Source organism: Balaenoptera physalus, assembly GCF_965194825.1.
Source record: "Balaenoptera physalus genome assembly, chromosome: 5".
Taxonomy (NCBI): domain Eukaryota; kingdom Metazoa; phylum Chordata; class Mammalia; order Artiodactyla; family Balaenopteridae; genus Balaenoptera; species Balaenoptera physalus.
This window is the reverse complement of record NC_138884.1, coordinates 39,051,650-39,065,944: the sequence shown is the minus strand read 5'-3', so window position 1 is coordinate 39,065,944 and position 14,295 is coordinate 39,051,650. Positions and strand designations below refer to the sequence as shown.

Sequence of the window (14,295 nt, the reverse complement as noted above, 5' to 3'; positions counted from 1 at the left end):
AGTAAAAAGATATGGGCTATCAAGCCACAAAAAGACATGGAGGAACAAGCCAATATGAAAAGGCTATATACTGTATGATTCCAATTATATGACATTCTGGAAAATGCAAAAACAAAGACAATAAAATGATCAGTGGTTGCCAGTGGCTCAGGGAAGGAAAAGGATAAGGATAAGGATAAGCAAGTGAAATGGGAATTTAAGGTAGTAAAACTGATCTGTGTGATACTGTAATTTTGCTTACAAGATATTATGCATTTGTCAAATCCCATTGAACTATACAGCACAAAAAGCAGACCTTAAGGTATGCAAATTTTAAAAAATCATTTTGGAAGGTTAGGGAATCCCAGGGAGAAATGCAGACCATGAAGAGAAAATCTAAGTGCATTACAAGTGTGTGAAACAACCTCATTGAAGGGAATTAGGGGGAAAGGTGCTGCTCTGAGTACCTTTGGAAATGAGAGGAGTCTGTAAGATGAAGGCGATAGGAGCTGCATGTGATCATTAGTGGGTAAGGTTGTTTCCCGTGGGGTACAGGTTAACAATTCTGATACTCCTATATTTGTGTACTGGGATGGAACAATTCAGTCAGTCAATCAATGATAAATGGTGGGAGTGGGAGTTTACAGATAAAAAAGGGAGGAATTTAGAAAAAAAAAGTAGAAAGTACACACACAATAATGTGTGTGAACAGCTTTGTACATTGAAGGTATTATTATTATTTACACATAATATTTATGCCCTGAAGGTACTATTTATTATGCATAAAGTATTATTACTTTCACATTATTTCATGCATAATTTGGACCAGGTACTTCAGAGGCGAGAGACCAATCCAAAAGCTCAGAATTTTTTCAGATACAGCTTTTAACAAATTTGTCTGTCTTCTGAAGTGCTCATTTAATTTGTCTAGACTGATTCTGTTGTATGGTCTATAGGAGCTGTGTACATCAGAGCAGCTTATCATAAATACCTAAAGCAAAGGAAACAGGTTATTAAGAAAATAAAGTTGAAAAATATAACATTAACTGCTCCTAGGTGATGCCAAAAAGTGTGGGTAGAAAGTAGAAAATTTTTAATATTTTGTTTGAGATACTACTAAATACCTGAATGTTTGCAAATACACGATCACATTTTTAGCACAACATAGACCGAACATCTGGATATTTGAATTTTTCTCTTTCCAGCTGCTAGTGTTGATACAGTATAGACATAGGCAAAGCCTCAAAGTTAAATTATTCCCAAATGCTTTTAACAGCATTTAATTAAAAATAAAATTTCATTCAACAACACCCTCGCCACCTTCTTTTATGTATCCTGGTTTTCGTATCTGCAGGAAATGGAGGAGAGTGCACCAAAAAAGAATCTTTCTACTGCTCTTCAAATCAATAGAAGGCTTGATGACTAAATACACAGAATTTCAGCTTCAGATACACTGTTAACTTGCCTCAATACACAGGCAAATAATTTGCCACAGATTGAAAATTTGCTCTATTTAAATCAAACTTCCTGCCTATTAATAGCTGTGAAACACTAGAACATATTATTGTACCAATAAAGTGTTATCTATTCGAATCTTTTTAATACACAAATACATACATAGTTGCATACATACTTACATGCATACATATATGCCACTGCAGAATCTCTTTTAAGAATTTAAGTAGCAAAATCAACAGTCAATTGATTTGAAGATAGAAATATGGAGCAAGTGAATTTCTAAGAGTCCTTCATATGCCAGGATTCCGTACTTTTACTTGTTCGATTTGTCCACACTCTCCTTCATTGACTTTGAACTGATAGCAGCAGTATTTCCTGGAACCAGGAAATTATAATTTTCTGCTTACCTCTGAGCATCGCTCTGCTCTCCCTCCAGCCCCACCCATACAAATACACACAGACACACCACAAATGGTTGCAGATAGTTTGGGATTTGTAGTGCAAAGGGAATGAGCATAACACAACTTTCTTTCTCTTTTTCTTTCTTTCTCTTTTTCTTTCTTTCTTTCTTTCTTTCCTTCTTTCTTTCTTTCATACTGTGTGACTCATTCATCATTCTGTACAATTAGACAAATGAAAAGATTCCTTTGTTTTGACTTGATTAGCAGCTCTTTTCAGATTCATTATGTGCATGGCTGCAAGAACAAACATGGTACCTTTCGGCAGCATCTTATTAGTCAGGAAATTCCTTCTGCCATGATGCGTGGGTGGGGAGGATGGGGTGATGTGATCCAGATGCACAGGCTGCCCTTTGCCAGGAATGCAGATGTGTTTTATCCGCACATGCCCAAATGGTGACCCCTCTGGCATTATTAATGTGTCCCAGCTGCCAGGCTTCCTCCTTTGCATGCATGTGCCTCAATTTCACATATTTCATGCGTTTATTTATGAGGTACAACATTCCTACATTTCATATGTGGCAGTTACTATTAAAAATGAGAAGTTCTAACTGCTCTGGAAATTGATAAAGAATCTTTTAAGTTGCTCTGAAATGTGGCCCTCGTTTTAAAATGAGTTCTCATACAATTATTGAATTCATCATGCAAACTTCTGACCTTTCCCCTTGCATGTTGAGAAAACATGGCACTGGGTATCCACTTTAAAGATAGTTAAGAAATTAAATATTTGCATACACAATACATTATAATGATTTTTTGCTTTCCTTTTATTTCTGATCTCCAAGGCCTATTTTTTTTTAAGTAGCATGTGTATACATTTGAACGTTGTTATTTACTGTTAATTAAATCCAGGCATCAAGTAAGAGAAATTTGGCATCTTCTAGAAATAGGTTGTACTTATAGACCTACAGGGAAAGAACTAGTTTTATAAGAATATAGTCCAGTCATCACTTCAAACTGTAAAAGAGTGTAGCTCCACTGATTAGAGGAAATGGATTAGTCTTGTAAATTTTGGCTTATAATCTAAAGTATAAAACATAGGAGCATGGTAGTTTCACTAAATTAAACTGAACTGAATCTTAACTTTTTTTTTTTTTTAAAAATTCAGCATTTTATGGGGTAGATATAAAAGTGAATCAAATTCTTAAAACAAAAAGATGAAAAATGCAAATGAGAGATGATCAGATTTTGAAAGATGGAGTTTATGTCCATTTCCTCTTTTAATATCAGAAGTAATAAACTAAGAAAAATGCCAAAATCTATCATTCATCATAGCTAACAAGCTCCATGATCAGCTATGGGAAATGAATGATCTAGATACAGAGGAGATTTTTTGAGGGACTGCACACTTTCATTATCACTAGTAGAGTCAAAGTTGCTGACGCTGAGTGCTGAAGGAAACATATCTTGAGTCCTGGTTACCTAGCATGTGGTTTGTGGCCCTCATGAAAACTATTCTACTTCCTTAAGTAAAGCCTGTTTTTCCTGTTTAGATATATACATCTTTATCTCAATTTCAGAAAGAAAGGTGCAAACTCATTCATTAGCTTTGACTGTACCCACAAAGTAGAGTGGAAAATTAAAGCAATGATCTGACTAATTTGGACAGAAGTAAAGAGTATTTACTCTTCCCTGAAAGTATTGCCTGGAATTTAAAAACAAAAAAAGTAAGTTATAAGATATTTTTTCCTGAACTCTCCAAATAGTTACTTCAGATTTGGTCTGTGTGTATTTGTGTTCAAATGCATATATATAATAACAATTGTAGTGTTCTCTGAAAGAAGATTTAGAGCCAATCTAAGAAGACTTCAGATCCAGGCCATTTATGCGATGAAGAAATAAAAAGAATAAAAAGCCTGGAGGATTACTTCTTATTTGACATGGAAAGAAGAATGGCTGTGGCCTTGGACCTTTTTGGTTTAAATTTTGAAGTTCTATCAAATAATTTTGGTTATTGACCTTGAGACTATTATAAACAAGTTCCTATTAAAGGACCCAAAAATATACTCACAAACTTTTTTTTCTAAGCCACCTCTTTTTATCACGAAGATGAAGAAAGTAAACAAACAAGTGACATCAGTCTTTTTTATACTCAGATGACAAACATGTGACATGCGTGCTCTGGCAAATTTTTCCACATCACTGTCAGACATAATTAACTGATCATGATACTCTTCACTGCTAAACTAAGACCCGAGCTCAGAATCTTCCTCAACAGACTATTGCCAGGTGCCACTACCTATTAAAGTCTACACCTGAGACAAAACCTCTTTGCCAGCCTCCTCGTATATTGGTGCTGAGCATATATAGGTGGTTAGTCTGAATGTGATAAAACATAAAAGATCAAAGGTTATTGCTATTGTGCTTTTTATAAGGAGGTGAGTAGCTGGCATTAGGCCTGATCTATAGAATAAGAGTGTCACTATGGTAACTATAACAAGTCATTGACCCACAGCCCATCAGCACAGTCTATCCTGCTTCCTGCCAAGTGGGATTGAGGCCAGCCAACTTAAAGGACCCTCTGAAGGCTACTTGGACTCAGGTCAGTGGTATAGGCCACAAAGGGGTTACACACAGAGGGACACGAAAGAGTCTGATCCACATCTGGGGCTGCCTGGACAGGGCACCAATAATTGAAGAGAAAAGACAAGAAGAAATATGGTGGGTTGCAGATCCGATCATCAGGGACAAGGTAACCCCACAGTAGGGATGTGAGAGTAGCCCTGCAGAGCACAGTGGGACAGCAGGCAGGAGAGCCCCAGACGCTGCTGCATCGACACCACTCCCTCCTTTTGCCATCGCAGTGCATTTGCGTATGTGCTGTCATAGTAACGGCCGCTGGGCTCCCTGTAGCCCAGTACGGCTTCCAGAGCACTTTCCCAGCTGTGATCTCGTTTGTTCCCCACCTCAGTCAACACGGGAAGCAGACATTGTGGCCCCCGATTTTACAACTAAAGTGCAGCTCATTTGTCCAAAATCACATAGCTGTTGCACCCTAAAGTTCCTTTCATCTCAAATATCTGGAGAAGGAGGTGACAGAAGATGGATATTTTGGATTATTTCCCATCCGAATGTTCAAATAACTGAGCCCTCCATAGCTGTGCATGTACAGAGCAGCTTGCAGGTTGGTGGTGAGCCAGGCGCATGTTCCAGACAGGATGGTGAAGGTGGCTTCCCCTCACCCCAGAGTAGCTTCTGAATCGTGTAATAGTAGACGTGCCATCTGGCCCTCAGTCACTGAAGGAGTCTTTCTGTTTATCTCTCTGACAGCTGGTGACCCTGTTGCAGATGTGGGTTGTCCCTTAGTATTTCATGATAAAACTTTACTGGTGGCGATTTCTGTCTATGTGGGGAATGTTCTCAGTTATTATCAGCTGCATCCTCTTCAGCGCTACCCGAAAACCCCTCTCAGGGAGAACACCACAGTATGTATTCCACTCATTCTTTCCCCACCACACCCTTAATTTTAACCATTAGAAAATATATTTAATTTCCATTTTCCTGATGGGGAGGAGGGTATTACACCTCTTTGACCCTTTGTAGCAAAACTGGAGATTCGCTCTACTGTTGGGCATTCACATTCCTATTTAATGGTGATTCCAACATGTCTGTGAAATTTACTATTTTAGACATCAGCTAGTGAAGGCCTGGAGAAAGAGAAGTGAAACTCTTGTTTAAATTTTTTAGAGCATTATTTGCATGTTGACTTTTAGTTCAGCATTTTATTGGCTCCCATGCTAAGTCACGTCACATACATTTTATCATAAAGCAAGAGTTAGAAGTTTGTACTTCTAACAACTATGTATGTATTTTATGTCTGATAAATCATGAGTAATGGACAAGCTATTACTCTCATAACAAATGAGGCTTTAATATTCCAATGCTCACTTTAATTACCATTGCCAACCTCTTGAAATGTACATAATTCCATCAGAGCATTCACAAATCTTTCCAAAGGGCTTATAATCTCATAACGTGTCCACAAGTTTGTTCTTGCTCTCTGTGTTCTGTAGACAAGATCTGAATCCAATCCAGATAAAACTGATGAGATGAAGAGAAAATGTGTAGTGTTCAATGATAATAAGGCAATGTCAAATTTTGATCTGTGTAGGAGAATAAATCATAAGCTTCTATGAAATATTTTTATGATTTTTTAGCCATTCAGGTATTCTTTTTTAACCCTCTAAAAAGTGGGAGAGACAAATATCAATTTTTTCTTCTACTTTGGAAAAGGAAAATATATTCAGTGAGAGAAATCAGATAAATAAATGTAAAGATAAAGATTGAAATTCAAATAAATGAATTCTGGTTTATGAGTATCTTAATTTAATCCCATTTGGGGAAGAGCTTTAGGGTGATATTAAGAGACCTTCTAAATTGGCCAGTTTGGAGTTTTACACAGCCTTTGTAGGGCCTGGTTTATCCATGAGTAAATGGACATATGGTACCCTTTCTCCTTCTTACAAAATGTTAGTTGTTTAAAACTTGTGAAGGGGATCTAAGTTTTGGATGAATTGAAATTTACTTGTTTTCATCCCCTGAACATAATCCATATTCTGTTTCATTGAGAATGGTTCACTTTTCTACTGTATAATGAATTACCTGAGCTAAATGCTGTATTTCTGTGCACATGAAGAGGAACTCCAATACCAAAAATACCCAAATGCCGCCTCATGGCACTTCACGGCTCCTATATCTCAGATGACCAGGGCCCATGCTGTCTGCTGCTCACGCTCACCATGCTGCCATTCCAGCTTCTTCGGGCTGCTCAGCTCCGAGCCCTGGCACAGTCTGAGAGCCAAGATGCTCCACTGACATCTTAAGAGACAACAATGGGAGAGGCTCATTAGGGCCCCATTTCTTCTAGAAAAGCAGCCTGGATAAAGAAGCTCCAGTTCATGATAGGTAGTACACCCTAAGGATCTTTATGGATCGTTGCTTATTCATCATATTATAGGTAAGTCTCATATTAGCTATGTTCCATTTGGAAGTGGAGGATTTCATGACAAACGAGGAAAGCTGGTCGGAGCAAATTGGCATGGTGCAGAAGGCAAACCCAAGAAGAGTCTCCAGTACCAATGCCATTTAAAAACTGGCTGTTCCTCTCCCAGAGTATACCAGGGCTCCTCTGTGGAAAAGAGAGCAGAGAAAGGGAAATGGGTTTCCTCTCTACTATAGTTGGGTTGTCTGTCAAGCAATATTCAGGCTCAAAAACAGGCCACAGGCCAGCCACAAAGAGCTGGGCTCGATGACATCAACTCCAACTTAAGGCCAAGCTTCCCTTTGTGGAGGCTGCTCTGACACCAACACAGTTTCTAATCTAACATATCTGCGTCCAGTGTAATCTGAGTAGCAAGGAAGTTCTGGGCTTTACAAACTCATACCGCCAATAAGCAGGAAGATTTGGGTGGGGGGAGGGAGGGGTACATTTGGAAAACATAACACAACCATAACAACGATATGACATATTGAGTTACTACATTTTCTCACATAATCTTCGGGACTGCTTTAGGATCTGGTGCTACCCTCCTCACTTCATAAATGAGGCAATCACAGTTCAGAAATGCTAAATAGTGTGGCCAAGGTCCCACAGGTAGTAAGCCAGGGAGCCCAGAATCAAACCATGGACTACTGGAATGCAAAGCCTCTGCCCCAAGAGCATGCTGTGGCTTAATTACATCAATCAGCTGCTTTGCACAGAGAAACCCTGCAGTTTAAACAGTTATCAGACACACCTCTAATGCTGGTACAACCTTGAGATGGGCAGAAAGTACATGTGGAGTTCAAGGAAGCCCACTCTGGTGCTGCCAATGTTGTGAGGGTTGGAGGGGATATCCTCTCAGAGCTGCCACTTTTCCCACTTTTCCCAACATCACCCTTTTTGGCAACATTAACTTCTGCCTTTATCTCGATGCACTGAACGATGCTCCACAGTGCTCAGCACTGGCAAGTCATAAGGACCGATGGCCCAAGGAGTCACTGTGGCAGAAAGACCCCAAAAGCCCTTTCTGGCTCCCTTTGGAGATGACACAGCCTCATAGTGATTTAAGACACCTTGTGCAGCCCATGTGAGTTTCCTGCTCCAAGTAACGCTACATTGTTGACCCCTCTGATGAGGCAGGATTACACCTATAGGAGAAGGTGCTGTCTAGATAACTCTTGTATGTCACTTGCTTGAAGTGGAGAAAGCATTTCATCATAGAAGTAATGTAAATGACAAATCATTTCTCAGGCAAGCCCACAAACCCCCATTTAAATCATGTTTCATAAGGTCCCTTCTAACCAGAACTCAGTGAAGCACAGTATCTTTTAAAACAGCACTGGCCCCAGCCCACACCCACTCCAGCCATCCTGCCAAGGCAGCACAGCCCTAGCATGCCCTAGGAAATCCCCAGCCCATGCCCACTCCAGCCCTAGCCAGCCTGCCAAAGCTGCCCAGCACACACAGTCCACACAGGGGTGCTGCTGCACAAGGCCACCTCCTTCAAGACTGGGAGGTAGCTATTACACCTAATTCATAGAAACAAACACAAAAGACCAAACAAAATGAGACAAAGGAATTTGAAAGGACAAAACAAGATAAAACTCCAGAAAAAAAAAAACTAATGAAACAGATATAAGTAATTTACCTGATATAGAGTTCAGTTAATGGTCATAAAGATGCTCACAGATCTTGGGAGAAGATTGGAGGAACACAGTGAGAACTTCAACATATAGTTAGGAAGAGAACCAATCAGAGCTGAAGAATACAAAAACTGAAATGGAAAATACACTAGAGGGAATCAACAGCAGATTAGATGATACAGAAGAACGGATCAGTGACCTGGAAGACAGAATAGTGGAAATCACCCAATCAGAACAACAAAAAGAAAAAAGAATTTTAAAAAATGAGGATACATTAAGGGACCTCTGGGACAACGTCAAGTATACTTACATTCACATTACAGGGGTCCGAGAAGGAGAAGAGAGGGAGAAAGGGACAGAACATTTTTTTGAAGAAATAATGACTGAAAAATTCCCTAACCTGGAAAATGAAACAGATATCCAGATCCAGGAAGCACAGAGAATTCTAAACATGATGAACCCAAAGTGATCCACATCAACACATGTCATAATTGAAATAGCAAAAGTTAAAGATAAAGAGAATATTTTAAAGGCAGCAAGAAAAAATAAGTGACATACAAGGAAACCCCCAATTTTTCAGCAGAAACTTTACAAGCCAAAAGAGAGCGGCAGGATATATTTAAAGTGCTAAAAGGAAAAAAACTTACAACCAAGAATACTCTTCCCAGAAAGGTTATCATTCAGAATTGAAGGAGAAATAAAGAGGTTCCCAGGTAAGCAAAAACTAAGAGTTCATCACCACTAAACCAGCCTTACAAGAAATGTTGATGGGTTTCCTTTAAGTGGAAAACAAATAGCCATAACTAGACATAAGAAAATATGTGAAAGAAAAAAAATTCACTGGTAAAGGCAAATAGATAGTGAAGGCAGTGGATCAACCACCAGTAGTATGAAGGTTAAAGGAAAAATTTGTAAAATAAACCATAACTACAATAAGTAGTTAAGGGATACACAAAGTGAAAAGATATAAAATTTGATGCCAAAACCATAAAACATGGGCTGGAGGGGAGTAAAAATGTAGTACTTCTAGAATGTATTCAAATAAGTGACCATCAGCTTAAAATAAACACACACACACACACACACACACACACATATATATATATATATATATGTGGTTACATGTATATGAACCTCATGAACCACAAACCAAAAACCCACAATAGAAATACCAAAAAATAAAGTGAAAAGAACTCTAACCTAACACTAAAGAAAATCATCAAACCACAGGGGAAGAGACTAAAAGAAGGAGAAAGGAACAGAGAACTGCAAAAACGACCAAAAAAACAATTAACAAAATGGCAATAAGTACATACTTATCATAAGAACTTTGAATGTAAATGGACTAAATGCTCCAATCAAAGGACATAGGGTGGCTGAATGGATAAAAAAAAACCAAACCCATTTATATGCTGGCTTCACATCAGATCTAAAAACACACACTGACTGAAAGTGAAAGGATGGAAAAAGATATTCCATGAAAATGGAAGCTAAAAGAAATCTAGGGGGGCAATACTCATATCAGACAAAATAGACTTTAAAACAAAGACTAAAACAAAAGACAAAGAAAGGCATTACAAAATTATAAAGGGGTCAGTCCAAGAAAAGGATATAACATCTGTGAATATTTATGCACCCAACATTAGGAGGACCTAAATACAATATAACAAATATTAGCAGACATAAAGGGAGAAACCAACAGCAGTACAGTAAGAGCAAGGGACTTTACTATTCCACTTATATCAATGGATATATATCAGCCAGATAGAAAATCAGTAAGGAAACATTGGTCTTAAATGATTAGATCAGATGAACTTAATAGATATGTATAGAACACTGCATCCAAAAACTGCAGAATACACATTCTTTTCAAGTGCACATGGAACATTCTCCAGGGTAGATAACATGCTAGGCCATGTGTCAAACGTGTCAATAAATTTAAGAAGATCAAAATCATATCAGTGTTTTTCCTGATCACAAAAGTATAAAAGTAGAAATCAATTACAGGAAGAAAACTGGAAAAAATATAAACACATGGATACTAAACAACTTGCTACTAAACGACCAATGGGTGAACAAAGAAATAAAAAGAAAATCAAAAAACACCTCAAGACAAATGAAAATGGAAACACAAAGATCCGAAATCTATGGGATGCAGCAAATCAGTTTTAAGAGGGAAGTTCATAGCAATACAGGTCAACCTCAAGAAACAAGAAAAATCTCAAATAAACAACCTAAATTTACACCTAAAAAGAACTAGAAAAAGAAGAAGAGACAAAGCCCAGAGTTAGTACAAGAATGGAAATAATAAAGATCAAAGTGGAATTAAATGAAATAGAGACTTAAAAAAAATTAAAAAGATCAATGAAACTAAGAGCTGTTTCTTTGAAAAGATAAACAAAACTGATGAACCTTTAGCCAGTCTCATTAAGAAAAAAAGAGAGGGTCCAAATAAATAAAATCAGAAGTGAAATAGGAGAAATTACAACCAATACCACAAACATAAAAACAATCATAAGAGACTATTATGAACAATTATATGCCAACAAATTACACAACCTAGAAGAAATGGATAAATTGCTAGAAAAATACAATCTGCCAAGACTGAATCAGGATGAAATAGAAAATCTGAAAAGACCAATCACTAGTAATGAAATTGAATCAGTAATCAAAAAACTTCCAACAAACAAAAGTCCAGGACCACATGCTTCACAGGGAGTTCTACCAAACACTTAAAGAAGAGTTAATACTAATCCTTCTCAAACTATTCCAAAAAATTAAAGGGGAAGGAACACTCTCAAGCTCAATCTACAAGGCTAGTAATACCCTGATACCAAAACCAGACAAAAACACTACCAAAAAAGAAAATTACAGGCCGATATCCTTGATGATCATAGATGCAAATATCTTCAAAATATATTAGGAAACCAAATTCAACAATACATTAAAAGGATCATACACCATGATCAAGTGGGATTTATTCCAGGGATTCAAGGATAGTTCAGCATCCACAAATCAATCAACATGATACACCACATTAACAAAACAAAGGATAAAAATCACATGATCATCTCAATGGGTTCAAAAAAGGCACTTGACAAAATTCAACATCCATTTATGATAAAAACTCTCAACAAAGTGGGTATAGAGGGAACATACCTCAACATAATAAAGTCCATTTATGACAAACCCACAGCTAACATCATACTCAACAGTGAAAAGCTGGACACTTCTCCTCTAAGATCAGGAACAAGACAAGGATGCCCACTCTCATCACTTTTATTCAACATATTGATAGTTTTGGAAGTCCTAGCCACAGCAATCAGAGGATTAAAAGAAATAAAAGGAATCTAAATGTGAAAGGAAGAGGTAAAACTGTCACTGTTTGCAGATGACATGATACTATACATAGAAAATCCTAAAGATGTCACCAGAAAACTACTAGAGCTCATTAATGAATTTGGTAAAGTTGCAGGATATAAAATTAATACAAAGAAATCTGTTGCATTTTTATACACTAACAGTGAACTATCAGATATAGAAATTAAGGAAATAATCCCACTTATCATAGCATCAAAAAGAATAAAATACCTAGGAATAACCTACCTAAGGAGGCAAAAGACCTGTAGTCAGAAAATTGTAAGACACTGATAAGAAAAATTGAAGATGACACAAATAGAGAGATATACTGGGCTTATGGATTGGAAGAATTAATATTGTTAAAATATCCATACTACCCAAGGCAATCTACAGATTCAATGCAATCCCTATTAAAATACCAATGGCATTTTTCACAAATAGTCCTAGAATTTGTATGGAATCACAAAAGACCCCAAATGGCCAAAACAATCTTGAGAAAGAAGAACAGAGCTGGGGGTATCACACTCCCTGATTTCAAACCATACCACAAAGCTATAGTAATCAAAACAGTATGGTCCTGGCACAGAAACAGACACTTAGATCAGTGGAACAGAATAGAGAGTCCAGAAATAAACCCATGCTAATATGGTCCATTCATCTACAATAAAGGATGCAAGAATATAAAATGGAGAAAAGACATTCTCTTCAGTAAATGGCATTGGGAAAACTGAACAGCTACATTTAAAAGAATGAAATTAGACCATTTTCTTACACTATATACAAAAATAAACTCAAAATGGATTGAAGGTTTAAATGTAAGACCTGAAACCATAAAAATCCTAGAAGAAAACATAGGCAGTATGCTCTTTGACATCAGTTTTTGCAATATTTTTTTGATCTGTCTCCTCAGGCAAGGACAACAAAAGCAAAAATAAACAAATGGGACCACATCAAACTAAAAAGCTTTTGCATGGCAATGGAAACTATCAACAAAAATGAAAAGGTAACCTACTGAATGGGAGAAGATATTTGCAAATGGTATGTTCAATAAGGGGTTAATCTCCAAATATATAAAGAACTCATACAACTCTATCAAAAACCAACAATCCATTTTAAAAGTGGGCTGAGGACCTGAATAGACATTTTTCCAAAGAAGACATACAGATGGCCAACAGGCACATGAAAAGATGCTCAACATCAATCATCAGGGAAATGCAAATCAAAACCATAGTGAGATATTATCTCACACCTGTCAAATGGCTATTATCAAAAAGACAAGAAATAATAAGTGTTGGCAAGAATGTGAAGAAAAGGGAACCCTTGTGCACTGTGGGTGGGACTGTAAAGTGGTGGAGCCACTATGGAAAACAGTATGGAGGTTCTTTAAAAAAATGTTTAAATACAATTACCTTACCATCCAGCAATTCCTCTTTTGGGTATTTAACCAAAGAAAACAAAAACACTAATTTAAAAACATGTGTGCTCCCCCATGTTCATGGCAGCATTATTTACAATAGCCAAGATATGGAAGCAGCCTAGGTGTCCATCAATAGCTGAATGGATAAAGAAGATGGGGTATAAACCCACAATGGAATATCACTCAGCCATTAAAAGTATCGAATTTTGCATTTTGATTGGACAACATGGATGGACCTAGAGGATGTTATACTAAGTTTAAAGGTCAGACAAAGACAAATACCATATATTACTTATATGTGGAATGTAAAAACAAACAAACAAATGAACAAACATAACAAAACAGAAACAGAGTCATAGATACAGAGAACAAACTAGTGGTTGCCACAGGGGAAGGGAGTGGAGGAATGGGTGAAATAGGTGAAAGGAATTAAGAAGTACAAACTTTGGGACTTCCCTGGTGGTCCAGTGGTAAAGAATCCATCTTACAATGCATGGGATGCGGGTTTGATCCCTGGTCGGGGAACTAAGATCCCACATGCCTTGAGGCAACTAAGCCTGCACACCACAACTACAGATCCCACGCACCCTGGAGCCTGCGCGCCACAACTAGAGAAGAGGAAAACCTGCTCGCCACTAGAGAGAAGCCCGCGCACCACAATGAAGAGGTCTAGCACTGCAACAAAAGATCCCGCGTGCCTCAATGAAGATCCCGCATGCCGCAGCTAAGTCCTGAGGCAGCCAAAAATAAATTAAATAAATAAATAAATAAAATAATTTAAAAAAAAAGAAGTACGAACTTCAAGTTATAAAGTAAGTAAGTTACAGGAATGCAATGTACAGGCATACCTTTTGCATCAGGTTCCAGACCACTGCAATAAAGTGAATTTCACAATAGAGTGAGTCACACAAGTTTTCTGGTTCCCCAGTGCACATAAAAGTTTACACTATATATGCATACACTATACTGTAGCCTATTAAGTGTGTGATAGAAATATAT

The 14,295-nt window shown here is 37.5% G+C and overlaps 1 protein-coding gene across 1 annotated transcript in view; it reads left to right on the top strand.

The window, feature by feature from the left end:
* The window catches only part of RNF175 (ring finger protein 175), a 54,456-nt gene that overhangs the window by 16,227 nt on the left and 23,934 nt on the right, over positions 1 to 14,295 (top strand). Inside the window, 2 exon segments of the mRNA XM_082463587.1 lie at positions 5,166 to 5,198; positions 5,202 to 5,320. Coding sequence (XP_082319713.1) covers positions 5,166 to 5,198; positions 5,202 to 5,320 — 152 coding nt within the window.